Source organism: Scylla paramamosain, unplaced genomic scaffold, assembly GCF_035594125.1.
Source record: "Scylla paramamosain isolate STU-SP2022 unplaced genomic scaffold, ASM3559412v1 Contig2, whole genome shotgun sequence".
In the NCBI taxonomy this organism is placed as follows: domain Eukaryota; kingdom Metazoa; phylum Arthropoda; class Malacostraca; order Decapoda; family Portunidae; genus Scylla; species Scylla paramamosain.
The window spans coordinates 3,930,115-3,957,874 of NW_026973667.1; the positions used below are offsets into that span (position 1 = coordinate 3,930,115).

The 27,760-nt window shown below is 42.7% G+C and overlaps 2 protein-coding genes across 8 annotated transcripts; one reads left to right on the forward strand and one right to left on the reverse strand.

The window, feature by feature from the left end:
* LOC135096055 (zinc finger protein 256-like) lies at positions 1-27,760 on the forward strand. Of its 5 annotated transcripts, none has more exons than XM_063997274.1 (3): positions 1-139; positions 1,218-1,334; positions 23,377-27,760. In XM_063997274.1, exon 3 carries the CDS (start codon positions 26,933-26,935, stop codon positions 27,620-27,622), a length of 690 nt encoding a protein of 229 aa, XP_063853344.1. In that variant the 5' UTR covers positions 1-139; positions 1,218-1,334; positions 23,377-26,932; the 3' UTR covers positions 27,623-27,760. The 5 variants fall into 5 exon arrangements, 4 of the variants coding, with proteins under 4 accessions (XP_063853344.1, XP_063853342.1, XP_063853341.1 ...); XM_063997272.1 differs by having other exon boundaries at positions 23,377-26,935; XR_010264568.1 differs by lacking the exons at positions 1-139; positions 1,218-1,334 and adding an exon at positions 7,119-12,245 and having other exon boundaries at positions 23,377-26,935.
* On the reverse strand, positions 133-6,054 carry LOC135096056 (putative nuclease HARBI1). Of its 3 annotated transcripts, XR_010264570.1 has the most exons (7): positions 5,003-6,050; positions 4,683-4,829; positions 3,356-3,518; positions 2,932-3,068; positions 2,633-2,740; positions 2,167-2,293; positions 133-1,310 (listed from the first exon to the last, which is right to left on the reverse strand). XR_010264570.1 is itself a non-coding variant. In XM_063997275.1 (4 exons), the coding sequence occupies exons 2-4, from the start codon at positions 4,701-4,703 to the stop codon at positions 2,959-2,961; spliced, it is 294 nt and encodes a 97-aa protein (XP_063853345.1). In that variant the 5' UTR covers positions 4,704-4,829; positions 5,003-6,054; the 3' UTR covers positions 2,748-2,958. The 3 variants fall into 3 exon arrangements, 1 of the variants encoding a protein (XP_063853345.1); XR_010264571.1 differs by having other exon boundaries at positions 4,683-6,050; XM_063997275.1 differs by lacking the exons at positions 133-1,310; positions 2,167-2,293; positions 2,633-2,740 and having other exon boundaries at positions 2,748-3,068; positions 5,003-6,054.

Below are 27,760 nucleotides of genomic sequence, written 5' to 3' on the forward strand. Positions count from 1 at the left end.
CACATCTCTCAACCTGCCCAGACTCAGCTGTCTTCCCTTCACGGCAATTGCCTATCCTGAGGTCCAGAGGAAATTTAAGGACCTCCGACCCAGGTCAAGAGCAAGGCTGCTGCAGAACAGTGTCACACTGCAGGCACTGGTGAGTTAATTGGTTATTCTTATCACATCTTCATTGGCATAGTTGCAGACCTAGCATGGTGCAGTTGAGACAGAAGAGGGATAGAGGGCTATATGGATGGGTGATATTACCAAAAATGGAGTGATGTCCTGCTACAAGTAAGTGAAATCATGGCTTATGGTTCCAGCACACACACACAGTAGGGTATTCTTTTACTCCTTCACCAGTCTCAACATGGCCTTTCCTACCCTTCTCATCAGATACAGTTTGTCATTCCAGAATAATTTGAACCCCACATATACCAACTGCAAATTAATTGTAATGATGACAGCAATTGTTAAACGGCTACATGTACATATTTTTAGAGAAGCAAGGTTATTTTAGCTATTTCAGGTTTGTCTTTGGTTTTGTTAGATTACTTTGGTTATGTTACATCAGATTTGATTAACATACTAATTCAGTGTATGCCAAAAATGACAAAAAGCAAATAGTTTCATGTGGAAAAGATGAACATAGAGTAAAAATTTACCCACACTACCATATTTGCTTAATATTTTGTCTTCTTGACCTAATTGCTTATGGAATTTAATTGACTAATGTTTTGGGCATTGCTGGACACTGTTTTGAGTAATGTGAACAACTTCCTCTGTATGACTTTGTTGCATATTGGGACAAAAAAAAAAGTTTTTCTGCACAACCTTTGGGACCCAAACTGCTGTAATGAATTTCATTTCTTGAATATTGGTTTTACTTTGTTGAGGTTAGGTTATGGTTAGGTTAGTTAGGTTAGATGACTGTTAGCAGTGCTTAAAACCCTGGCAATTATTTAAAAAGTTTGCTCGTGTACTTGTTGTATTTCATTGTTGGTGCTGTTACACAATTTACCCATATAGTCAATAAACATACAAGAACCAACTAAGCAATGGATTATAAATAGGAGTATGTACAGTACCTCTGGCAGTCAGGTCTGAGACAGTGACCACTGCAGTGCTAAATAACATCAATATGCTCTAATACATTCATGATTTACACCAATTTCATTTGGCTTTACATGTGAACTTCAAAGTGGCTGATAATTGCAACATTCATATCCATGCAGGTGGGTGACCTCCAGATGAGACAACATACACTGCTGTGGAGGTGGTCGTGCTGTGGATGTGGTCTCACACAGCATTTACAGGACTGCCATACCCTGAAAGTGATGGCACCACACTGCGTAAGTAAACTACCAAAGGTCAAATTACATTTTGTAAATTACTGCCATTTTTAACTAAGTGCAGTACTGTAATGTAACAATGATTATGTCACAGCATCATCTTCCATGGGGCTAGCTGCATCATGTCCAATACTCATCCTCCTGAACGTAGAGATCTGCACACTTGCACGCCAACTCAACAAAACCATGTGATAGACATAGACATGACTAGGTTGACTGATAATTAAAAGAAAAATTAGTCAACAAAAAACATCACTCAAAGAATACCAGCTTATTCTCTACCTTTTTTTTTTTTTTTTTTTTTGTTTGCAGCAGCTGGTAACACTTGCTGAGCACTTCATTAATTAATTCTATCATTTACCTAGAGTAGCATGTTAATATTAGTGCAATATAATACCAAAGCATTTCTTCACTGTGATACCTACAATGCCTTTGTGTTACTTAAAGTACAAAAATTACATTAGAGTGCTTTGTGGTGACCTGCTGGTGGGCATTTCTATAAATATGTTTATTTATTTATTTATTTTTTTACTTTTTACAGGAACTGAACTATGCTCATATGTTATTTTTTTTTTCTTTTGCAAAAACTTTGCCATTACCAATCATTTAATTTTTTTTAAATAAATCTACAGCATTTTTTGTATTATTTGTGTTAATTCATTTTGTGTTAATTTGTGTTATTCATACCTAATACTAGCAAGCCACTTAAGTATTTGATGAAATAAAATGCTGCACTCATCTCTTTCATGTAGTATGCAGTGATACATGGAAAACCATTACTTCACTCATTACATGATTACTGACATAGGTAAATGATACCTGACTTCCTTACTTCATTGCTGGAAGAAGTTTTGTATGATTTCTTGCTGCACAATTCTGCCTGGAGCACGTAGACCCCTCTGCAGCACAGCAGGGTCGGCACCAGCATGGGGCACTGCTTCATCCTCAAGAGGTGGTAGCTGTAAGCAGACTTTTGTGAGGGTTTGAGAGGTCTAGGGGTTGGAACCTAACCCTTCCATTTGTTTAAAGTTTATGTTGTACGAGAGGAACAGACGTGTAGTTTGACATTTAGCATTTTCGTGATCCAAAACTGGCCCAAACCATAATGACTTTCAAGACACCTTTGTAGGAAAAAAACAAATGTTATTTTCGTTAAATGACGGTACACTTCTGACAAATTTCATTACCCTAACAACAAGTGTAAGAACACTCATGACTGTACTCGGTTAAATCAAATCTAATGTCCATGATATTGATATATCCCGTCAACTACCAGAAAAATAGCGACAAGTACATACGTCATCAGGAACTTCATGCAGCGGTTGTGTAGGAGCAGGCAAGCATTAATTATTTTCACACACTTGATGGGTCTGTACTGCAAGCTACCTCCGTAAGAGTGCAGGCACCTGTGAAAAGTGAGATTTCATACTACAAGAGGATTCATTACTTGTCAAGGAGTATGTCAAATGTCCATTTATAACTAATGTCAAGGCTTATCACACTGTTTTCTTATGCAATACCAGTAACCATGTGCAGTCACATGAAAATCAATAAAATACATGGTTGGGTAAACATGTAATGCAATGATACTGTATACCTGGGAGTCTGGAGCAGTAGCTGAGGATCACTCCATTCGCATCACAAACAAGTTGGATGTTGAGAGGGAGTGATACCTTTTCTGGTTAAAGTAAAGGGCCTCGTCCACACCTGGGGCCTTGATGGCAATGTGGGTGCCTGTGCACACAAAAGAAAGTATTACATGATCATGTTACACAGTAGCTACATATATCCATCATATATATATATATATATATATATATATATATATATATATATATATACATACACCACCCCTGCACTGGATATGCACACAGTATACATAAATTATTGAAAACTTTATTAATGCCTAACAGGACCTTGAGGCTGTGAGATACCTTTCACTCAAAGGAAACACTGATGAAGTGATAGATTATAACAGTAACACTAAATTTAAAACAAAAATACGTTATTGTTAATCTTACCATCAATGGCCCCAGTAACCCTTGGGAAATTTTTGATCCTGAAGAACTGTTGTGCAGTTCTCCTTTGATCAAGGTGTGTTGGAGGCATCTTGATTTCCTGCACTGACTTATCACTCAACTCGGTGCACACACACTCAAAGACTCTGCTGACGCTTGCGTAGGTCTGAAGGCAGATTATAAGCCATTAGTTTTCATTTTATTTATTTATTTTAAATAAGATACATCTTTGTTGCAGGCCAAAAAAAAAAAAAAAAAAAAAAAAAAAAAAAAAAAAAAAAAAAAAAAATCAGTCACAAATTTAATGATCCTTCTGCATGTAATGCAGTGTTCTTTCAATCACTGCCATCATATCCATACACATATTACTTCAATCACTGCCATCATATCCATACACATATTACTTCAATCACTGCCATCATATCCATACACATATTACTTCTGCTGTCAATTTTTTTTTGCCAGCAGTATAGTAAATTAAGTTATCCTTAGGACAGTGTTAGAAACATGTCAGAAATAAACCTAACAAGTCTAGAAATATTTGTACACATGAATAATAATGGGGTGGGTGAGGAAGGGGCAGCCCCAGGGGTGCTTGATGGCAGGTTTGGTAAGGTTTGGTTTTGTAAGGTTAGCATCATCCCTCATCCCTCCTTATTAATTATGCACTCACATATTTTGACACCAGGAACTAAGCTTGACAAGTTCCTAACACTGGATTACAGCGTTATAAACAGTGGCATGCAGGAAGTTGACTTTAATGCCTTTTATCCTTGAAAGTCAGCCACACTTGAATATTATGCACCCCAATGAACAACATCAGTTTATTCACCTACTAAAGTTATTTATGGAATATTGTGCAGTTTGTCTAAAAAAATAGTAGCAGTAATTGTTTAGAGTCCTCTCTTGTCCTTGTTACACATCTATCCTCTTCCATTCTTTCACAAACCTCTTGATAAACCTGAAACACATAGTATTAGATGGGGGAGAAGTGTCCCCGTCCTTCAGGGGTGTTCCAGAGGTTATGCTAAGTGATATTAGTGTCTGTAAAGGTGGGTCTAGCCCCTGTGGTTACATTAGATTAGGTAATGTTCCCAATATAAGTGTGCTGTGACTAATCTAACCTCTGGGGGGCCTTAGCCCATCCCCTGGACTCCTGAAGGGCAGGGGCACTTCTTCCTCACCTTAAAGTTATGTTTTAAGTGTATCTAAAGGTATATGCGAAGAATGTAAGAGAACAGACCAGTAATAAGGTCAGGAAAAAGGCTCCCTGACAATTACCAAAACAGCCAGCCCCTGTGCTGAAGCATGCAACACCAGCATATCTTACCTGCAGTGTCTCCAATGACATTTTGGAAGGACCCACTGGCAAACAATCTCAGGGACAGCAAAATCTGGGTGTGAGTTGGTAATGCCCGGCTACGCCTTGTCCTTCTCTCCAGCTGAGGCTGCATCTCCTCAAACAAGAGGATTAGGTCTGCCGAGGGAAGTGATATATGAGCATGAGCTCATTATTACTCAATGCCAAGGGGTCAAGGCGATCCCAAAAGCGCCTTTCTCACTTCAAGGCACGAACGTGGAAGTATGCAAAGAAAATATCCAATACATGCAGGTGAAACGACGAAAACAATACTTAATCACAGTACACACTTGTTGCTGCGAGGCGGAATGAGGAGCGCGCACGTGGGGCAAATCAGCCTTTTCCTGCTTTATTTTTGGTGCTCTATGCAATATTTCACTTTATGCATCACAAAACCATGCTTTCTTGGTGGTAAACCTTGTAAACAATGAAAAAAAAAGGTTATTTTGTGCACATAAATATTTATATAAGAGTTTTCGGGTGAGATGTTAACTTACACCACCTCAGGTGCGAAACAAGTTACTCCGGCCCCCTAGTTCTTCCGGCCCAGGTCACTCCGGCCCCTAGTTCTTCCGGCCCTGGTCACTCCGGCCTCCCTTACCTTTGACCCAAATCATACCGGCCTCCCCTATGTGTGCGTGACTCATCGCCTTGTTTACAATCCATGATTCCACGACATTTGATGGAACCGAAATACCGAATGTTTTGAGTATCGTTTGCCCGATCACTTCGATCTGATGAACGATGAATCCAGTCCCAGTGTGGACCACAGTCAGGTTGGCAGAGCGCAACTCAGGTGTTCCGATAGTCCTAAGTTTAATATATATCACGTATGGCTTAATTATTTCGAAGCTATTAAGTTAAATACTCACTCATCACAGCTCGATACACGAAATGTTTCTGATGAAGATATATGAACCTGTCGCGAATCTCTTACATTAACTAATGGGTCTCGATATGCAAAATTACTGGTCTGGAATTAATATGAAGCAAAGTTACTTCGGAACAAGACCCTGCATAGGACCATATTCTGACCATGGCTTCCTTTCCATGCATTTGCTGTTCTACTGAAGTCCGTCCACGCCAGCAAGCGCTGCAGTGCGATGGGTGTGACCAGTGGCAGCACCGAACGTGTGACACTGGTATAACTCAGGAGGATTACCGCCGCATGGTGCGGCGGTAATCCTCAGGGAAAAGAAAAAAAAAAGATTACCGAAAGGTATTAAAAGCAATCTTAGAAGTAACTGGGGAGTGTAACGTGGAGAAGCTTGTAATGGATTTCGAAATGGCGTTATGGTCAGCTGTCAGAACCCTATTACCAATGGCAAAATTACAAGGATGTGCATTTCACTGGAACCAAGCCATCTGGAGGAAGGTTCAGTCATTAGGACTAGCAGTTCCCTATATAAATCATCGTCCCACACAGGATTTTATAAGACAAATCATGGCCCTTCCTTTCCTCCCAGGAGAACATATTGAACCAACATTCAATCACCTACAATCATGTGCACCTGCGGGACCAATTCTAGAATTAATGTCCTATGTTAAAGAAACATGGATCACTGGACTGTGGTCACCAAATGAGTGGACGGTGTTTGGGCAGAGTATTAGAACAAACAATGACTTGGAGGGTTATCACAGAAGACTAAATGGCAGTGCAGGTAATTCACACATTCCTTTTTATGCGTTGGTTCCCCTTTTGTACAAGGAATCAAGTTATGTAGACGTTCAAGTGCGCCTGGTCAGGGATGGCAAACTTGCTCATTACCAGAGAAAAAGATATAAATCCCTACAAGGCCGAATTTTTACATTGTGGAACAAGTATGAGAGCCATGAAATAACGACAGACCACTTACTAAAAGCATGTTCTAGGCTAAGTGGACCAACGACATAACTGTACTTAATTGGACGTGTCTTTGCACAGATGTATGCGCTATGTAGCTGTATGACTTAATTTTATGTAATGTCAATGTTTTACACATACTTTAACATATTTTGTAATGTTATTTTTAATACACTGAATAAATTGAATAATAGATTTTTTAACTGAATAGTATTTTTTTTAATTCCCACACGTAGGTGTCTTGTGAGCAACCAAAAATCAATGCTAGTCATTGAATTTGGCGGGAAAATGTTGGCGTTTTCTGCTAACGTAAACATATATGGCTACATGATGTTGAAACGTTATTTGTAAACCCCACCAAGGCCGGGGCTCATTCAGTCCACGCCAATAATGGGTTTAAGGTAAGCCTATTCATAATTGATTTTGTATTGCTACTGAAAATATGTTCACGTGTGGAATTAAACATAAAGATATATTAGTAGTAATCATATGAGCGGCCGGAATGACCAGGGTGGTAGCCGGAGTGACTAGGGTTGAGGGCCGGAGTGACTAGGGTTGAGGGCCGGAATTACGGAGGGCCGGAGTAACTAGGGGCCGGAGTGACTGGAAATCCTCAGGTGGTGGTTTAACTTACCAACCTTGCTACCATGGCAACACCAACCTCTTGCACGTTCGTGGATACCATTTGGCGACCGAAGGTTAGTAATGGACGCTGATCGCAGTTTGTTAAGTAGCAACCGTTTCGTGCGAGTCCTATAAAGGACTTACAGGACTCGCACCAATGAAATGCACCCCCAGAAGGACTCTTCGTTTATTTTCTGAATTACTGCATAGTTATTTCCACGTTATTATAATGGTAATTGGATGTGTGAAGAGTAAAGCAACACTAGATATGATAGCCTGCATTAAAGCCTTTTTTCCACTTTGCTAAGGAATTGAGTGTTGGCAATATTCACCGCGGCCCCATGGAAAAACACAAGCTGCCGTGGACTGCTTCAGGTACTCCAGCTGCTCCTCTCTCACATACCCAACGCCTGATCTCCATCTCTATGGGATGACTGACTAATACATGACCTCCGCACCACCTCCATGGGCCTCTACAGAACTGACTCCTCTCCACAGCCTTGGATAAGAAAAAGTCCAGTGTTGGACGTAGCCTCTCACTAGCCTCACATGAACACCTTCACCATCTACATCTTTCATCTGACCCACGCTGCCCTCGGTGCCACACAGTGCCTGACACTGTTGAACACTTCCTTCTGCAGCGCCCTCGCCTCCACTCACACCGTACTGTTCTCCGCACACAAGTCTTTGCTCCGGGGATAAATAGTTTTGACCTGTCCACCCTACTGGCGGCGGCAGGCGTCCATCCCTCAAGACAGTCAGCTGTCATCCGCCTCACCTGTGCCTTCCCCAAGAAGTCAGGACAGCTGCCACGCCTGTGATGACACCACAGGCACTTCACCAGAGGGCACATAATTTATGATTGTCACACTGATCGTCACGGCCCTTAACAACAACACTCACATATTACGGCCAACTCTACCCCGGTAAGCATTAATGTGGTTGTATACACTTTTTGTTGGTATTGTGATACATACATTTCCTTGAAATACATCCCAGTACGAAACAATAAGTCGAGTCTTTCTCAATGAGTGAAGCCACAATCCGCGATCGCTAGGTTGGCTTGATCGGAGGCGAAGGGCGGACCTATTTTGGTTTGTAATTTAGTTTGTAATTTGGTTTGTAAAAGTTAATAGTGAGCGTTTCTCACTCAACATACATGTGGAGATGCGCCAATTATTCCTTTGTGTACAGTATAAAAATAAAAAAGTGAAGATCTAATTAGTTAATAAAAAAATTGAAAGTGCACGCACCTTTGTCGAGGCCAGCGGAATCGCCACCCAGGAGACGAGTCGGAGGTTTTAGAATACTTGATAAATGAGAGTCACAATAGTATTGCTGACATTTTCTTTGCCTTCATACTAACGAATGACGATCTTGCATGCTGTAGAAGCAACATCGGTCAAAAATAACCCCAAACACGAGTTTGAGGCAGGCAAAAAAGGACGTCCATTATTGGCAGGAGACCTCTTGGCTTAGGAATCGGTTAGGCACTATTTTCCTCCTCTTTCCACGTCAGCCTCACCGAAGTATGGCGAGGCATGACCTGCAGTGCTGGATGCTGAAACTGAGGTAAAATCCCACACCTTAACAACCAAAAAATATGTGCAAACTTACTGATAATTATCTCTATCAAAATGAACTTTGAACTCTGCAGGGATTCCCTCACATAATGGTGAAAGGTACTGACCTGCCCTACCCCTGGGGGACTCCAGGCCTAACCCTGCACCAGCTGACCCAGCCCAGACACACACAGCCCATGATGAAAGTGACGTGGTGTGTCACAGGTGTTTGCCTCGCTCGGTACCTGCTTCCCAGAGTAACATTTCATGGCCAGGTAATTGTACAGTGACTACTTTCACCCAACAGTTTGCCTCAGTCTTCACAGTTCTGTCCATGACCAACAGATTCACATTTCTTGTATGGCGGGAATAAAATGTCCATAAATTGTTACCGTGTCGTTGGCGGACTACCTTTGAAAACAGACCCAACAATGGCCACCAGCTGAAGCACCAGCATGGCATTTTCTGTTAAACTCAGTGTGTATCACTACACCACGCATTATTTATCTTCATTTTAACCAAAGAGTGCATACCATTATGGGAATATATAGAAAAATGCATTAGTTCTCTAGTCCAGTGTCTGTGTGAATTGCATGATCACCAACCGTGAAAGGAGCGCCCTCGGGTGAGCGTCTGCTAACATGCCGCCAGACGGGAAGCATCTCCTGTGGAAGACTCGCCGAGGAAAGGGGAAGAGGCAGACTGAGCCATTAGAGATGCCGTTGCAAAGACCATCATCATCCACATCTGACCCGACACAAAGATTGGGAGTCTTCCTGAGCCACTGGGACACCAAGGCCATGGGTGACAGCAGAAAGCCAGCCACAAAATAAGAAGGTTAAGCAAAGAAATGCGTGAAGGAAGGCAGGAGAATGACCCAAGAGGCAACTCAGAGCATACAGTAGCTGAGAGGAAGTAACTCCCGCCAGCGTTGCCAGACGTACGATAATTATTGTACAAGAACAATAATTTTTGCCAGTGTACGATGTACAATGGGACTCATACGATTATACGATAATTTGGGAATTCGTACGATATTTTTTATGAAATATACAATAATTTGAGTGAAAATTAATGTTATCAATATCAGGTAATGCAAAATTTCTTACATAAATTTGAACAACAAAATAAAAACCTGAAAGTGCCAGATGTATTGCTTTCCTTACGAGACAAGTCTCACCATACGGGTGAACAACAGGTCTCGTTCTTGTCTGCGACCAGTCCGTCCGCTCCCCGAGTCCCCGTCCCATAGTCTCGTAGTCGTCAGTCAGTCGTCAGTCTCGCGCGTCGTGACGCAGGACAGGACTTTCAGTTTTCGTTAAAAATGTCTGAAGAGAAAGGAAAGGAGAGAGAGGAGGCATGTGGTGCAGTGCCGAAAAAAGCGAGACGGAAACAGAAATATAGGCCCGAGTGGGACAAACAGTTTCCGTGGGTGGGGCCTGCAAAGAAGGATGCTTGTAAGGCCATGTGCCTTATTTGCAGTGTTGAAATAACCGCCCAGCTCACAACTCTCAAGTTGCACGAAAACACTGCAAAGCACAAGAAAATGTGTGCGCCATCCTCATCCAAAATACTTATGGAGTCATTTACAAGTGCACGTGGTGATAATGAAACTAGTAAAAGTGATTCTGTTAAGGCTGCTGAAATAAGGCTTACTGCATTTATGGTGGAACACAATATAAGTTTCCGTGTGGCCGATCATCTGTGTGAAGTCCTGAAAGGTTTCTTCTCTGACTCCGCTATTGCAAAGGAATTGAAAATGAAAAGAACAAAATGTCAAAGAGTGTGTGGTAATGTTATGGCACACTCTCACAAACAAGAGCTCATTAACATCTTGAAGCAGAACAAGTTGAGCATTCTTGTGGATGAATCCACAGATATATCGGTCTGTCAGAATTTATGCATCATGGTAAGAGTGGTTGAAGGAAATACTGTTGTCACCAAATTTTTGGATTTAGTGCCATTATTTAGTAGTGATCCTAGTAAAGCTAATGAAGGTGCTACAGCTGCCAGGTTGTTTTCAGAGATAATGAAAACATTTACTGAAAATGGTATACGTACTTGTAATATCATTGGCTTTGGTTCTGATGGATGCAGCACTATGATGGTGCCTAATAACTCTGTGAGTAGCAGGTTAAAGGAACTTTGCCCAGGAATCTTTATTATGAAATGTGTGTGCCATTCTGCCCATATATGTGCCTCTGAAGCATGCAAACAATTACCTGATGCTATTGAACAACTAGCTCATGATGTCCACAACACATTCAAGAACTCTTCAAAACGATTGGCACAATTTGTACAATTTCAAGAGTTTGCTGGGGCTCAAAAGCTTAGGATTTTATTGCCATGTAGAACGCGCTGGCTTTCCTACACGGCTGTTGTGAAAAGGATGCTTGAGCAGTGGGGCCCTCTTCAGATGTTGTTTACTGAATTAAATTTTCAACAGACGAAAACTTGTGGTAGCACAGTTAGAAGTGCTTATGAACAACTGCACAATCCATTTACCAGGCTTTACTACTGCCTCCTTTCTTCAGTATTACCAAAGTATTACCAAAAAGCTGAACCTTTTATTTCAAAGAGAAAGAGTGGTCATAACTGAATTGCACAGGCAAGTTTGTAATTTATATAAAGAATTGCTACTGGTGTACATGAACCATGAATACATTGTGAAAACCATGCTTTCAAAAGTTGATCCAAGATATCAACGTGAGTTCCTGATGCTAGAGCAGGTGTATTTGGGTGCATCTGTCTTAAAAACAATAACAGACAATCCAGAATTAAGCAAGCAAAAAAAAAAAAAAATGAAATGTATGAGTTTCGCTTCCACTGCAGATTATTTTTGATAGTAGCAGCAGAACAGATCAGGAAGATATTTAATTTCGGAGATGAAATCCCTTCAAGAATGCATATGCTGGAGCCAGCCAGTGTTCTAGGCATCCAGGGCAAAGTGCAAGAGCAAAGTTTGGTGCCCCTCGCGACACACCTTCCCCGAATCATTGCCCAGGATGATTCTACCCTCCAGCAACTGGACGATGAGTGGAAGAGGCTTGCCGTAGAAGATCTGCCTGAATCCATTACCAACATGGCGAAAAAGTGGACAAAAGCAATTACAACCAGCCTGATAAATTTTGGTGTGCCATAAAAACTCTGGAGGATAGTGATGGAAACCCCAAGTTTAAGCTTGTTTCAGACTTTTCACTAGGATGTCTTTCTTTGCCTCATGCTAATGCTGACTGTGAGCGCTGCTTCTCTAGTGTCAACCGTGTGAAAACAAAAGACAGAAGTAAGCTAATAACAGAAACCGTAAGAGACATCATACTAGCGAAGCAGTGTGTTGCTTCCACATCCAGCAGTGACTGTACGACCTTCAAGCCATCAATCAAAGTCAATGATAAAAAACATGACATCAAGCGTGCTATATTCCTCCAATGAAGAGAGTGCCGGGGCTGCTGACGACGTGCCGGATGTATATATAGAAGAACAAGACCAGTAATCTCCTACATAGTAAGTAAACAACTTAACGAAGTGTCCTGTAGTTTTTCTCCAATTATTAATGATATGTATTTAGGAAAGTGTTTTGTTTGTTAAGGGCATTGTTGTTTTTTTTTCATTACACACACACACACACACACACTCTCTCTCTCTCTCTCTCTCTCTCTCTCTCTCTCTCTCTCTCTCTCTCTCTCTCTCTCTCTCTCTCTCTCTCTCTCTCTCTCTCTCTATATATATATATATATATATTGTTACTGTGTGTAAAGCGTATGTACCTCATGTGATTATTCCTCGGCATATATAAGTGAAATGTTCAATAGTTTTCTATTTGCATGAAAACGTGTAATATGTGTGAGTATCAGTATTTAATGCTATATTAAGCACCGAAGCCGATGCTCACTTGTTGGTAGTGTGGGGTTAACCTGCTAGTCGCCTTCGGGCATCACTCACGGCCAAGTCGCGCTCAGACAAAGACGGGCAGGATGGTGACTGAGGTAAATACTTTAATTTTGTAGTAAAAACTGATTGTCATAGTGCTAAGTCAATTGCATGTATTGTTAATGAATATTGTAATATGTTGAAAGTGTTTAATATCAGTGTATAATGTTATTTTGTAAGAAATTGAGACCGAGAACTTGTTCGCAGTTCTTACGGTCATGCCTACCTCATCAATAAACGTCAGAGAGAGAACTGCCTTTCCTCGACCCTACGATGATGGGTGTGATCAGTAAAACAGATCACCTGAGAGCCAATTGATGCCCAGCCGATGCGGCTACAGTAAGAACTCGGCCTACAAGCAAGAAATTGGCTCCATGTGAAACCGTAGCAAGAGTGAGTCACAGGACGAGGGGACGCTGACGTAAGCCTATAGGTTGACCTCTGAGGCCCCGGGGTCAGCTCTACCCTTGACGACAACCACTCCCTTCTACCCACTGTGCCTCGCCACCATTTTGTAGAACCCATGGTCACAGGCAAGAAAGTATAATAGTATGTATGTGCACTGAATTGAGTAGCCTAAGTGAAAATTACCCACAATTAGCTAGTATTAAGAGTGGTAATTTTAAATTGCTCTTTCAGTGTCTCAGTATTGACACAATTAAGTTGTTAGATATGTCTGATACTGAGGAAATTAATGCCGTAGATGGCCTTAGGGAAGGTGAGGGTGAGCAAGTGGACAGGGATCAAACTTGTATTGAAGAAGTTAGTGTCAGGGAGCGAGTGCCAACCGATAAAGGAAGAGAATATCAAGTCAGTGTAACCAAAGGAAGAGCAGAGTCCTGTAAGCGTAAATGGAGCAGTGTTACCAGCAAAATTAAGAAAGGATTAAAAATTGTAATTAGCCCCTTTGAATTAGAGCCCATGTCAAGTGAAGTAATAGAGGCATTTCAGCAGTATTATGTGGAATACACAAAGCTGGTGGAACTAGAGCCAGAAAGGTCAGAGGAGCTAAATGAAGAGCTGGAACACAATCAACGAGTTCACCATGAAATATTAGAAAGTATAGAATGTAAAAGAAAGGAGTTAAAGAATGACAGAGGATCAATTTGTTCCAGCAAACGGTCTAGACATTCTAGAGTCTCATCTACTTCATCACGTTCATCAGCAGCACAAAGAAAGCAAGAAGCAGCAGCAAAGGTAGCCAGACTTAGAAAGGAAATGGAATATCATGATAGTTTAGCAGAGGCAGAAGTTATGTTAGCTAAGACTAAAGCAGATGCAGAAGTTATGTTAGCAAGAGACGAAGCAATGTTCTCAAAGAAAAAGAAAGAGAGAGATTTAGCAGTTGCTAGTGCTGAACTTAATGCTCTTAGCTTAGTTGAAGAAGAAGTAAAAATGCTTCCAGGTAATGATGAAAGTGTAGAGAAGCAAAGTTATCTTCAACAATACATAGAGTCACAAAATGAAATGAAAGCACAAGCAATTGCAAATCAACAAAGTGACAATGCCATGCCTCACAAATATGTTACATTCCATGACCCACAGAAACCTTCTTCTTGCAATAGAGATAATGAATTGATGACAAATGAAGTAGATGGACAAATATTTAGTGAACCTCAGGTAATAAATCTCAACCCTACAGCTCAAAGTCTTGTACCAAGCTCTCGTAGACACACTCATAATGTCAACATGCCTAATAATGTGAATAATGTGAGACAGAATCATCAATCCTTTTCCCATCCTGGGGGAACCTTTGCAATCAACATACCTGATCCCAAGTGGAGCCTCCCTCCAATAGAGCCTAACACTTTTGATGGAGAACCCATGGAATTTCCAAGTTGGTTGAAAAACTTTGAAACTTATGTAGAGTCTAAAACTTCTGTTGGTAAAGAGAGACTTGCCTACTTAGAGAGGTATACAACTGGTGAGGCAAAGAATGCCATTAAAATGTTAATGCACTTTAACTCTGATGCTGACTATGTGCAAGCAAAGAAAATTCTTAGTGATAGATTTGGAAACAAAAGCATCATAGCTGATGCTTACACAAATAAGTTAATGAATTGGCTACCAATCTCTCCGCATAATGGTCCAGCATTAACAGCATTCTCAGATTTTTTGAAGTGCTGCTTAGCTGCAATGAAACACACTTCTTATTTGTCATTTCTGAATGATCCTAGAGAGCAGAGAAAGGTGCTAGCAAAACTCCCTGAACATGTTGTTCATGACTGGAGAAAGCAAGCGATGATATATCTTGATACTAACAGTAATAACAACATTTCTAGTAGCAATGAAGAGCACCACCCACCCTTTGAAATGTTATGTGAATTTGTCCAGAAAGAAGCAAAAGGAGCAAGCAATCCATTTCTTTCATGGAATTCAGTAAGTAAGGAAGTAAATGATTGGATCAAAACTCAAACATGGGCAGCCAATTGGAAACCAAGGGAATCAAACATCATGACAAAGAATAGAGGGAGTAGAACTTTCATGGCTAAATCAATTGAGGAAAAACCAATGTGGTCATTCCAAAGTAAAGTAAATGTACAAGCCAACAAACAGTATCCCAAGGACCAGGAAAGGAAAGGACGATTCTGTCACTACTGTACAAAGGATCATGATTTAGATGATTGCAAGGAATTTGCCAAACTTGATGGTAATACTAGGTACAAATTTGCTAAAGAAAAACGGTTATGTACAGGGTGTCTAAAAATGGGTCACAAAGGAAAGGATTGTAGAAGAAGGAAAGTTTGTAAAGTATGTCAGAGATACCATCCCACAGCTCTTCACAATGATGACATGACAAGAACTGAGAGCCAAAAGGTGCCAGCACAAGCAACTCAGCCTAAAGATGATAAACCCACAGTAGTAGCCAATAAGGTCAAAGTTACAGAATCAGTGACACATGACATGCACACCATGATAGTTCCTGTATGGTTACATCATGTTAGTAACGAAGAGAATAAATTTTTAGTGTATGCCCTGCTGGATGAGCAGTCTGATGCTTCATTCATCAAGGAAAGCACTCTGAATAAATTGGGAGTTAGTGGACCATCAGTGTCACTCAATATCCACACAATAAGTGGAAAACAAATCACTGATTCTATCAAAATTCATGGACTTAAAGTAAGAGGTTATAATGAAGAAGTGGAAATATCAGTCCCTTCAGCATATTCAACAGAAAACATTTCAGCTGGACGGAGTCAGATACCAAGGCCCGAGACTGCTTGTGACTGGCCCCACTTAAAGGCAATCTCTGACAAACTAATGAAATATGACCCAAGCATTGACATAGGACTTCTCATTGGTCTTGATTGTGCAGAAGCCATTATGGCAGAAGAGCAAATAGCAGGTGATAGTAAGAAGCATCCCTATGCTCGTAGGACAGAGCTAGGTTGGGGGATCATTGGTAAAATCTCACCCCATTCAAGTCCATTGGAGGATACAGTGGTAGTCTACAGAACAGTGACACAAGAAGTAGAAATCAATGAAGAAAAGAGGGTTAATTTCTTAGTGGTTCCTACTAAAACCAAAGAGATGATTAATCCTTCTCAAGTGAGAGATATGTTTGAACTTGACTTCAGTGATAGAAAGTCAGCTGACACTCCATTATCATATGAAGATAAAAGGTTTATGAGTAAGATGAAAGAAGGAGTGCATCAGCTGAAGGATGGCCATTATGAGTTGCCCCTTCCTCTTAAAGATGATAACGTCAAGCTTCCAAACAACAAACTATTAGCAGAGCAGAGATTCAAGAAGTTAAGAGGTAAACTTGAGAAGGATAATCAACACAAAGGTGATTACAAAGTGTTCATGGATGATATGATTACAAAAGGTTATGCAGAGGTTGTACCGACAAAGGATTTAGTTAGGAATGATGGTAAGGTCTGGTACATTCCACATCATGGAGTCTATCATCCAAGAAAGCCAAAGAAGTTGAGAGTTGTATTTGACTGTAGTGCAAACTACAGGAGCCAGTCATTAAACAGTCACCTGTTACAAGGCCCAGACCTTACCAACAAACTTATTGGAGTATTGTGTAGGTTTAGGCAAGAAAGCATTGCACTTGTATGTGATATAGAAGCAATGTACCATCAAGTGAAAGTCAACCCAGAACACAGAGACATGTTAAGATTCCTTTGGTGGGAAAATGGTGACCTTAATAATAAGATAGCTGAATACAGGATGACAGCTCACCTGTTTGGAGCTACTTCATCTCCAAGTGTAGCGAACTTTGCTCTTAAGAAAGCTGCAGATGACTACGGGTGTGGATCTGATGCAGCCAAGTTTGTAAGAAACAACTTTTATGTTGATGATGGTTTGAAGTCAGTAGCTACAATGGATGAAGCTGTCACTCTTATTCAGCAGAGCAAAGAATTATGTTACAAGGGAGGTTTTAACCTTCATAAGTTCTTGTCAAACAACAAAGATGTATTAGCTGCAATTTCTCCTCATGAGAGAGCAGATGGAATTAAAAGTTTGGATTTTAGTAAGAATGAAGACACACTGCCTATAGAAAGAACTTTGGGAGTTGAGTGGTGCATAGAATCTGACACATTTCAATTTAGAATAAAGCTGAAAGACAAGCCACTCACCAGGAGAGGCATTCTGTCAACAGTGAGCTCTATATATGATCCATTAGGTCTAGTGTCACCTCTCATACTGACTGGAAAGCAAATTTTACAAGAATTATGTAAGAATGCAGTTGATTGGGATGATGAGGTGCCAGATTATGTCAAACCTAAATGGATAAAATGGAAGGATGAGCTGCACAAACTAGATCAGTTAAAGGTACCTAGATGCTACAAACCTGATGACTTTGGGGAAGTAGAAAAGGTTGAACTCCATCACTTTTCAGATGCCTGTCAAGAGGGATATGGCCAGTGCTCATATATTAGATTAATTAGCAAGACTGGCCAAATTCATTGTGCATTAGTAATGGCAAAGTCACGTGTCACACCTCTAAAAACCATAACAATTCCCAGACTAGAACTAGCAGCAGCAGTGGTGTCAGTTAGAATCCATAAACTCTTGAAGGGAGAACTTGAGTATAATAATGTGGAAGAAGTATTTTGGACAGACAGCAAAGTAGTCCTTGGTTACATTGCAAATGAAGCAAAGAGATTCCATGTATATGTTGCAAATAGAGTAGAAACAATAAGAGATCACACTTCACCAGATCAGTGGAAATTTGTAGAGACACAGTATAACCCAGCAGATCATGCATCTAGAGGCATGACAGCAGATGAATTGTGTAATAGCAAGATCTGGTGGAATGGCCCAGAATTCCTTTGGCAACATAGCAAAATGGATAGCCATTCCAAGTACAAGGTCATAAATGAGAATGATCCTGAAGTGAAGAAAGTTGTATGCCATGCTGTAGGTACACAACAGCCCACAGATATACTAGAAAGACTTGAGTATTTTTCAGATTGGTTTAAAGCAAAGAGGGCAGTTGCTGTATGCCTCAAGCTTCTGAACAGCTTCAGAGGAAAAGGTGATGGCACTACTAAAGTAAAGGGAAACACATATAAGCCAGTAAATGTAGCACAAGTGTCAGAAGCTGAAAATGTAATTATAAAACAACTGCAAGCAAAGGCATTCCAGAAGGAAATAAACGTACTGAAATCATCTGCTAACCATAATTCTTTAATTAAAGGAGACAAGGGCAAGGGAACAAAAGTGATAGACAAGACCAGTTCCCTCTATAAGTTAGATCCCTTCATTGACAAAAATGGTATCATGAGAGTAGGAGGAAGATTGAGGCTTTCTAATTTGACAGATGAATCCAAACATCCAGTCATCCTCCCCAAAACATCTCACATAACCCAGCTGATAATATGCCACCATCACAAAAGGACAAATCATCAAGGCAGGGGCATAACTTTAAATGAAATCAGGTCATGTGGATACTGGATAGTAGGAGGATCATCCCTAGTATCAAGGCACATTTCAAAGTGCATTATCTGTCGTAAAGTTAGAAGTACAACACAGGGACAGAAGATGGCAGACCTGCCTATTGACAGACTAGAACCATCACCTCCTTTTACATACTCAGCAGTAGATTTCTTTGGCCCTTTCTATGTCAAAGAGGGGCGTAAAGAGCTTAAAAGATATGGAGTGCTCTTTACTTGCATGGCATGTAGAGCTGTGCACATAGAGACAGCCAACAGCATGGATACAAGTTCCTTCCTAAGTGCATACCGTCGCTTTGTAGGACGAAGAGGGCCCGTAAGACAGTTGAGATGTGACCAAGGAACTAACTTTGTAGGAGCCAAATCAGAGTATGAGAAATGCTTAAAAGAATTAAATAACAATAAAGTCAGACAAGAACTCGTGAAAGATCAGTGTGACTGGATTGTTTTTAACATGAATGTACCCAATTCCAGTCACATGGGAGGTGTTTGGGAGAGGCAGATACGCACAGTGAGAAATGTACTCTCTGTGTTGCTTGATCAGCATGGTACTCAGTTAGATGACCAAGATCTGAGAACCTTCCTAGTCGAAGCAGAAAATATAGTTAATGGTCGTCCCCTAATTGTGGACCATCTTAACTCCCCAGAAAGTCTTACACCGTTGACACCCAGTAATTTGTTAACTATGAAAACAAAGGTAGTACTGCCTCCTCCAAGCATTTTCATTAAGAAGGACCTGTACTGCATAAAGAGATGGCGCAGAGCACAATACCTGGCCAACCAGTTCTGGTCTAGGTGGAAAAAGGAGTATGTGCAATTCCTACAACTTAGAAATAAGTGGACAACACCAAAGAGGAATCTCAGTGTAAATGACATAGTTATCATCAAAGATCAGAATTTAGCAAGGAACCAGTGGAAACTGGGAAGAGTAACCGAAGTATCTCCTGATCATGATGGCCTAGTAAGAAAGGTTAAGGTCCTGGTTTCAGACTGTAATCTCGACAACCAGGGAAGACACATAAAGGCAAACAGGACCATCATAGAGAGGCCAATACATAGTCTAGTATTGCTGTTAGAAGGTAATGCATAATAATAGACCGGAGCATCCCCGCCAAGGAGCCAATGTAACAAAACATATTATGTGCTAATCCTAGTTTTAAGGTACATACTAATCTTAATTTAAGGTAAATTGTTACACAATTTAGGGGAGCCATGTTACTGTGTGTAAAGCGTATGTACCTCATGTGATTATTCCTCGGCATATATAAGTGAAATGTTCAATAGTTTTCTATTTGCATGAAAACGTGTAATATGTGTGAGTATCAGTATTTAATGCTATATTAAGCACCGAAGCCGATGCTCACTTGTTGGTAGTGTGGGGTTAACCTGCTAGTCGCCTTCGGGCATCACTCACGGCCAAGTCGCGCTCAGACAAAGACGGGCAGGATGGTGACTGAGGTAAATACTTTAATTTTGTAGTAAAAACTGATTGTCATAGTGCTAAGTCAATTGCATGTATTGTTAATGAATATTGTAATATGTTGAAAGTGTTTAATATCAGTGTATAATGTTATTTTGTAAGAAATTGAGACCGAGAACTTGTTCGCAGTTCTTACGGTCATGCCTACCTCATCAATAAACGTCAGAGAGAGAACTGCCTTTCCTCGACCCTACGATGATGGGTGTGATCAGTAAAACAGATCACCTGAGAGCCAATTGATGCCCAGCCGATGCGGCTACATATATATATATATATATATATATATATATATATATATATATATATATATATATATATATATATATATATATATATATATATATATATATAACCTAAATTATGCTGTATTTGGAAAGTGACAGTTTTGCATAATATTTGGAATAATTACATATGTACGACAATTTTACCAGAAGTACAATAATTTCAACCTGATTAGTACGATAATATGGCCAAAACAATCTGGCAACGCTGGGCCCCCTGGGAAGTTGCTACGCGCTAGTGTGTTGTGAGCAGGTGTAGGGGTGGTGTGTGAGTGTGGCTGTGGTCGCGGACACTGAAGCGGACCAAAGTAAGCGAGTTTCGATTAAATATTTGACATGTTGCATCATGGAATTACTGTTACCTGTTTTTTCATCACACACACCCCTCTCTCTCTCTCTCTCTCTCTCTCTCTCTCTCTCTCTCTCTCTCTCTCTCTCTCTCTCTCTCTCTCTCTCTCTCTCTCTCTCTCTCTCTCTCTCTATATATATATATATAGAGAGAGAGAGAGAGAGAGAGGTGTGTGATGAAAAAACAGGTAACAGTAATTCCATGATGCAACATGTCAAATATTTAATCGAAACTATTTAAATGTCAAATATTTAATCGAAATATATATATATATATATATATATATATATATATATATATATATATATATATATATATATATATATATATATATATATATATATATATAATAAAACCTAAATTCTGCTGTATTTGGAAAGTGGCAGTTTTGCATAATATTTGAAATAATTACATATGTACGAAAATTTTACCAGAAGTACAATAATTTCAACCCTTGTAGTACGATAATATGGCCAAAACAATCTGGCAACGCTGAACTGTACGAGCGTAACAGAATCTCATGGCGTCCCGAAGGAAGGTTTGAAGTTGCACGTGTAAACATTGACCAAAAAACACCAAAATTCACATGAACGCGGCGCCCACACCAAAATTACTAGTAGAAGTGAGGGAAAGGAAGTCCAGGTGAGTGTGTCTGGCCAAAAATCGCCTTAAAATGGCAAGAATAGACGCTGTTACCACCACAAGAAACAGAAGGGGAGGGAGCGGTGTGTTTAGGGAGAACTTCGGGGATCTCGTGTGTTTGGATTTTGGTTAATGTGTAGAATATCTGCTCCTGCCTCAGCCTAACCTTCACTAGCCGTGTTCAAGTTTACATCTGACATATAAAGGGTCACTGGCAGAAGGCTGGCTGATAAGTACTCTAGGGGAGGGCGGGGGGACGGGACAACAAACTTTTCTTATTTCCCCACGGAGGGAGGAAGTTGCGGAAAGAGGAAAAGACGGGAGATGTTTGGACTCACTCACCTGCTTGACTCACCTGGATGGCTACCCTTTCTTGACATATGAATAGACAGGTAGAGGTTATTTCAGATGAATGTAAGGGCAGCGCGGATCTGCAGGTGCGCCAAACCTTACGGTATTTTACTGTTTCCCCAGTATTAACGTGGCTTTCCTTACCCTTCTTATCAGAGAAGGGCACTGGTCTACCCTGGTGAGGGGGTGTTCGTTCGTGCGTGTGTATGTCACATCTGTTGGCAAGCGTGAAATTGTTCACGGTGATTGGTTCCTTTGTTTGAGAATGCAGCTGCTGGCCAATTAAAACATGAAGGATTAATTTAGCCAATGACAGCGCTTTACTTCATCCTGAGGAGGGAGAAGCGCTCAATTTGAAATATTTGAGTTAGTGCGAGGAAGAAGTCTGTCTGTTGCTGCCATTATTTCCAGCGCACCGCCACATTTTGTGAAGAGAAACAAGGTGACCACTTCTTATTCATTTCTCTGCCTTGCCAGTTAGGTTAGGTGACTTTAGTTAGGTTAGGTTGAGTTAGTTTAGTTTGGTTAGTGTGGTTAGGTTTGGTAAAGTTACGTTTGGTTAGGTTAGGTTAGGTAGTTTAGTTAGGTTAAATTAGTTTGGTTAGGTTTTATTTGGCTTAATTTAGTCAGGTTAGGTTATTTAGGTTAAGTTAAGTTAGGTTTGGTTAAGTTAGTTTGGTTAGGTTAAGTTAGTCTTGGTTAGGTTTGGTTAGGTTAGGTTAGCTATTTTAATTAGGTTAAGTTAGCTAGTTTGGTTAGGCCTGTAAGGTGGAGGTTGAGCGGAATGATGTCGCTTTTCTCCGGAGTGGTGAATCTGCTCCACCCGGATCCTCGTTGCTGGATCCACTTGTTGCGGTGGATTGTTACCCTCTAATTTAATTCATTCCCATCACCACTAACCTTGCTGTTGGAATGACAGTTCCCACAAACACTCACTTTAAATTCAAATTATGTTGAAAGGTCGGGGATAAATGTGACTCTCTCTCTCTCTCTCTCTCTCTCTCTCTCTCTCTCTCTCTCTCTCTCTCTCTCTCTCTCTCTCTCTCTCTCTCTCTCTCTCTCTCTCTCTCTCTCTCTCTCTCTCTCTCTCTCTCTCTCTCTCTCTCTCTCTCTCTCTCTCTCTCTCTCTCTCTCTCTCTCTCTCTCTCTCTCTCTCTCTCTCTCTCTCTCTCTCTCTCTCTCTCTCTCTCTCTCTCTCTCTCTCTCTCTCTCTCTCTCTCTCTCTCTCTCTCCACCTCAGTTAAATTGTCTGTGTGCATGATTTGGTTAGCCTTAGATGTTAATGAGTTAGGTATTCTGTACACAGCATTAATACTCTGATAACATTTTGAACAGTAAGTATTCTGTACACAGCATTAATACTGTGATAACATTTTGAACAGTAAGTATTCTGTACACAGCATTAATACTGTGATAACATTTTGAACAGTAAGTATTCTGTACACAGCATTAATACTCTGATAACATTTTGAACAGTAAGTATTCTGTACACAGCATTAATACTGTGATAACATTTTGAACAGTAAGTATTCTGTACACAGCATTAATACTCTGATAACATTTTGAACAAGTATACCGGGGAAAAACTATGTTTGTGTCCTTGATGACCCAGTGAAGTGTGGGTGGTTGACCCAACTTTGGGCTGTGACCCAAGGGTTAAGAACCACTGACCCAAGGTGATGCACTCTTCCAGGCACTTGCTGTGAGAGAGAGGGGAGACCTGTGCACCGCTGTGCTGCACTGTGCTTGGATGTCCCTGGTTCACTCCTGAGGCTGTACCATTCTTGCCCCTATTGTGAGTATGTCTCTGTGTGTGTGTGTGTGTGTGTGTGTGTGTGTGTGTGTGTGTGTGTGTGTGTGTGTGTGTGTAGTTGACAATTACTGAAGGGTTTGTGACTTGACCCGTCCCACAAGTGACAAAGACGGCATCACGTTGGTCAGTGCTTGCAGAAATGGCTCTTTCTGAGACGTGGGTACAGTTTGTAATGGCCGCCACTCTTCCCTGCTCCACAGACCAGGCCAGCATCCAGGCCGCCGCCCTGCCTGGCACTGACGGCTGTCTGGCCTCCCCGAGGGTCCCTGCAGGACTGGACGCGGCGTGTGCTGGCGGGAGTGGTGCTGCGGTGGAGGTCATGAGGCCGGGCAGCAGCATGAGCGGCCGGCGGCAACAGCGGCAGCAGCAGCAGCAGCACCAGCAGCAGCAGCAGCAGCAGCAGCAGCCAGCCTCAGGTGTGGGGAGGCGCAAGCATGGTGGCAAGAATCACCTGGAGGCAGGCAGCTCTGTCCACAGAGGAGAGAGCAAGTTTGAGTGCCAGCAGTGTGACAAAACTTTTGTATCCAGACAAGGCCTTAAGTACCACACCCTGACACACAGTGGTGTTAGAAATTATGAGTGTGGTGAGTGTGGCAGGAAATTTACCTGTAAGTCTCACCTCACCAGACACACCCTGACACACAGTGGTGTTAGAAATTATGAGTGTGATGAGTGTGGGAAGAAATTTATCCACAAGTGTCAGCTCACCTCACACACCCTGACACACAGTGGTGTTAGAAATTATGAGTGTGGTGAGTGTGGCAGGAAATTTACCTGTAAGTCTCACCTCACCAGACACACCCTGACACACAGTGGTGTTAGAAATTATGAGTGTGATGAGTGTGGGAAGAAATTTATCCACAAGTCTTCCCTCAACACACACACCCTGACACACAGTGGTGTTAGAAATTATGAGTGTGATGAGTGTGGCAGGAAATTTACCATAAAGTCTCACCTCACCAGACACACCCTGACACACAGTGGTGTTAGAAATTATGAGTGTGATGAGTGTTTGAGGAAATTTACCCACAAGTCTGACCTCACCAACCACACCCTGATACACAGTGGTGTTAGAAATTATGAGTGTGATGAGTGTGGGAAGAAATTTACCCAAAAGTCTAACCTCACCACACACACCCTGACACACAGTGGTGTTAGAAATTATGAATGTGATGAGTGTGGGAAGAAATTTACCCACAAGTCTTCCCTCACCTCACACACCCTGACACACAGTGGTGTTAGAAATTATGAGTGTGATGAGTGTGGGAAGAAATTTACCACCATTTCTCATCTCAATGAACACGCCTTCAGACACACTGGGGTGAGGGAGTTCGAGTGTGATGTTTGTGGCAAGTGTTTCAAGACAAAGGGTGATATTGCCAAGCACGTGAAAATCCACTTCTGAGGTGGTGGTGTGTGGACACATGGGGCCACACCTGTACCTGTGGTGGTGGTGGTGGTGGTGGTGGTTGCCGTGCCTGTGAGGGAGTCATGGCCCCAGCAGTTTTGTGTGGTGGTGGTGGTGGTGGTGGTGGTGTGGTGGTGGTGTGGGGGTCATGGCCCCAGCAGTTTTGTGTGGTGGTGGTGGTGGTTGTGTGGGGGAGTCATGGCCCCAGCATTTGTTTTGTTGGCAGTGCAGGTGTGACTTTCAATAAATGTGTGTGTGCAGTAAACCTTTGTTTGTGTATTCACCAGGTGTAGTATACAGGGCCTCAGCTACAGGAATATATTGTAGTGAGGCAGCCCCTCTCTCTCCTTGCCTCAAGTGTTTGTGTATTCACCAGGTGTAGTATACAGGGCCTCAGCTACAGGAATATATTGTAGTGAGGCAGCCCCTCTCTCTCCTTGCCTCAAGTGTTGTGTTTCTGTTTCTTTTTGTCACCCTTCACACATTAGGTTAGGTTAAGTCTGGCACCTTCTTTGCCTCTCTCTCTCTCTCTCTCTCTCTCTACAGGTGAGGGAGCACACAAGTGTAGCAGCTAACAGTTTCTGTGTAATTGTTGTGGTGGTGACTTTCCTCCTCATATTCTCGTCCAGGAAGGGAAAGGCTGCCCTCGTGTTCCTCACCATCCTGTTGTGTCACCAACTGTGTTGTCTGTGTGCTTGTTTGGTGATGACTGGCCCTGCATCACTGCGCCCTCGTCTTTGCTCCTTCACTGCTGCCAGCTGTGCCCGTGGTCATGATGACGGTGGTGATGGTGATGATGATGGCGAGCGAGACATTCAAAGGAGGGCGTTCACGTGCGTGGTGGTGAGCAGGTGATGATTGGAGAGGCACAGAACGTTCAGGATGGAGGAGGAGGAGGAGCAGGAGTCTTTGTGTATAGGAAGGAGAGGAATGTAAGAGGAGAAAAGATAGATGTAGGCAGCTCTGTCATGAGAGAAGGCGGCAGAGTGCACAGGCCACCCTGGAATGTCGTGAAAGGCTTGCGGTGGTCGTGGTGTGCGTGAAGGGGGAGGGTGAGAGGGCAGGCAGAGACAACACCAAGAGTTAACCAGTGTTCTCATTCATTCTTCCCTTTCTCAGGTAAACGCTGGGACTCCCTGCCTGCTTCTGCATTTCCTCCTTCCAATGACTTCAAGTCTTTCAACGAGGGGGAGGCTCAAGACATCGTTTTATTTATCTATTTTTATTATTCTCATTTTATTTGGCTCCTCTACAGGAACTGGCATTAAGTTGGCATTTTTATTCAAATTTTTTGTTGTCCTTTTCCAACAGCCCTCTTACATAAAAGAAAATAACTAAATAATAACAAGAAAAGCCAGTGTCTCTGGGTGGCAAAACCACTCGGCCTGGAGACAATGTGCATGGCGTGCCAGCTGTAGCAATGGAAGGAGTATTGAGGCAGTGAAGGAGTCCCTGGAGACAATGTGCATGGCGTGCCAGCTGTAGCAATGGAAGGAGTATTGAGGCAGTGAAGGAGTCCCTGGAGACAATGTGCATGGCGTGCCAGGTGTACCAATGGAAGGAGTATTGAGGCAGTGAAGGAGTCCCTGGAGACAATGTGCATGGCGTGCCAGGTGTACCAATGGAAGGAGTATTGAGGCAGTGAAGGAGACCCTGGAGACAATGTGCATGGCGTGCCAGGTGTACCAATGGAAGGAGTATTGAGGCAGTGAAGGAGTCCCTGGAGACAATGTGCATGGCGTGCCAGCTGTAGCAATGGAAGGAGTATTGAGGCAGTGAAGGAGTCCCTGGAGAGAATGCATGGCGTGCCAGCTGTAGCAATGGAAGGAGTATTGAGGCAGTGAAGGAGTTCCTGGAGAGAATGCATGGCGTGCCAGGTGTATTGACAATTAATATGAAGGATAACGTTAAGTTTGTGTTTGCCTTTTTGTTTTTCCCAGCAGTTGTCGCTACAAAGGCTGACTCAGGAGCAAAGCGAGCCGCCTGTAGCGCCAAGCTGAAGCTCAAGATGTCAACACGACACGTGGTATGACGGGGCCGCTGGGGGCAGGGTCCGGCTGCTGCCCAGACTGTTGTGGCGTGTACTACTGGTGCCACGACCACCTTCGGGAGGACCGGGAGCAGCACCGGCAGTGGTGTGAGCTGTACAAGCTGTGCTCCTGCTGCAACCAGCAGGCCAAGAACAGGGAGGCCATCACACTGCCCACCGCCCTGGACCAGGAGTACCGCCCCCTGGCCCCCATCATGGAGGAGCACATGCTCTCCCTGGCCAGCAGGCTGCGGCCCGTGGCTGTCGCTGGGGCCTCAGAGAGCCTCACCTTCCCCCTCACAGCCCTCTACGTGCTGCAGCAGGTGTGGCCAGGCCTGGCCACGGCACCCGTCCTTACCCTGCATGTGGTGGGGGCGGAGGATGGCCGGGAGCCCCGTGTGGCCGCCCCCTGGGAGTACTTGATGCATCGCCTGCCAGTCCTGGCCCGCCTGCATGTGTTGCTGGTGGGGCCAGGGCTGGGCGGCCCACAGGGGTGCCACAGGGCCGCGCTGTGCCAGCAGTGCAGGGACAAGGACCGGCAGCTGGTGGTGGAGTGCCGTCGTGCCCTGTACCACAACCTGCCCCAGGCCACTGCGGCAGCCACCCCCCCGCCACCCTGCGCTTGGCCTTCAACTGTGGCTTCCACGAGTGGGAGGGGGACGAGGGGGACACCTGGCCAGACTCCTTAGCCCTCATGGCCGACGATGCTGCGCCCCTTGCCTTCACCTCCTTCAACCACTCAGAGGCACAGAGGGACCTGGCTTCCCTCAGGAGGGCCAAGCCAGAGGTGCAGGTGTCCCTGGCTCGCCCCAACCCCTACCGCAGCA

Excerpts from the sequence above, each read along its gene's own strand:
- LOC135096056 (XM_063997275.1), bottom strand. The coding sequence starts at position 4,703 with ATGTCATTGGAGACACTGCAG. Across the intron at positions 3,519-4,682 it reads TGTCATTGGAGACACTGCAG|ACCTACGCAAGCGTCAGCAG; the intron begins GTAAGATATGCT and ends ATCTGCCTTCAG. Across the intron at positions 3,069-3,355 it reads GGTTACTGGGGCCATTGATG|GCACCCACATTGCCATCAAG; the intron begins GTAAGATTAACA and ends TTGTGTGCACAG.
- LOC135096055 (XM_063997271.1), top strand. The coding sequence starts at position 10,066 with ATGTCTGAAGAGAAAGGAAAGGAGAGAGAGGAGGCATGTGGTGCAGTG.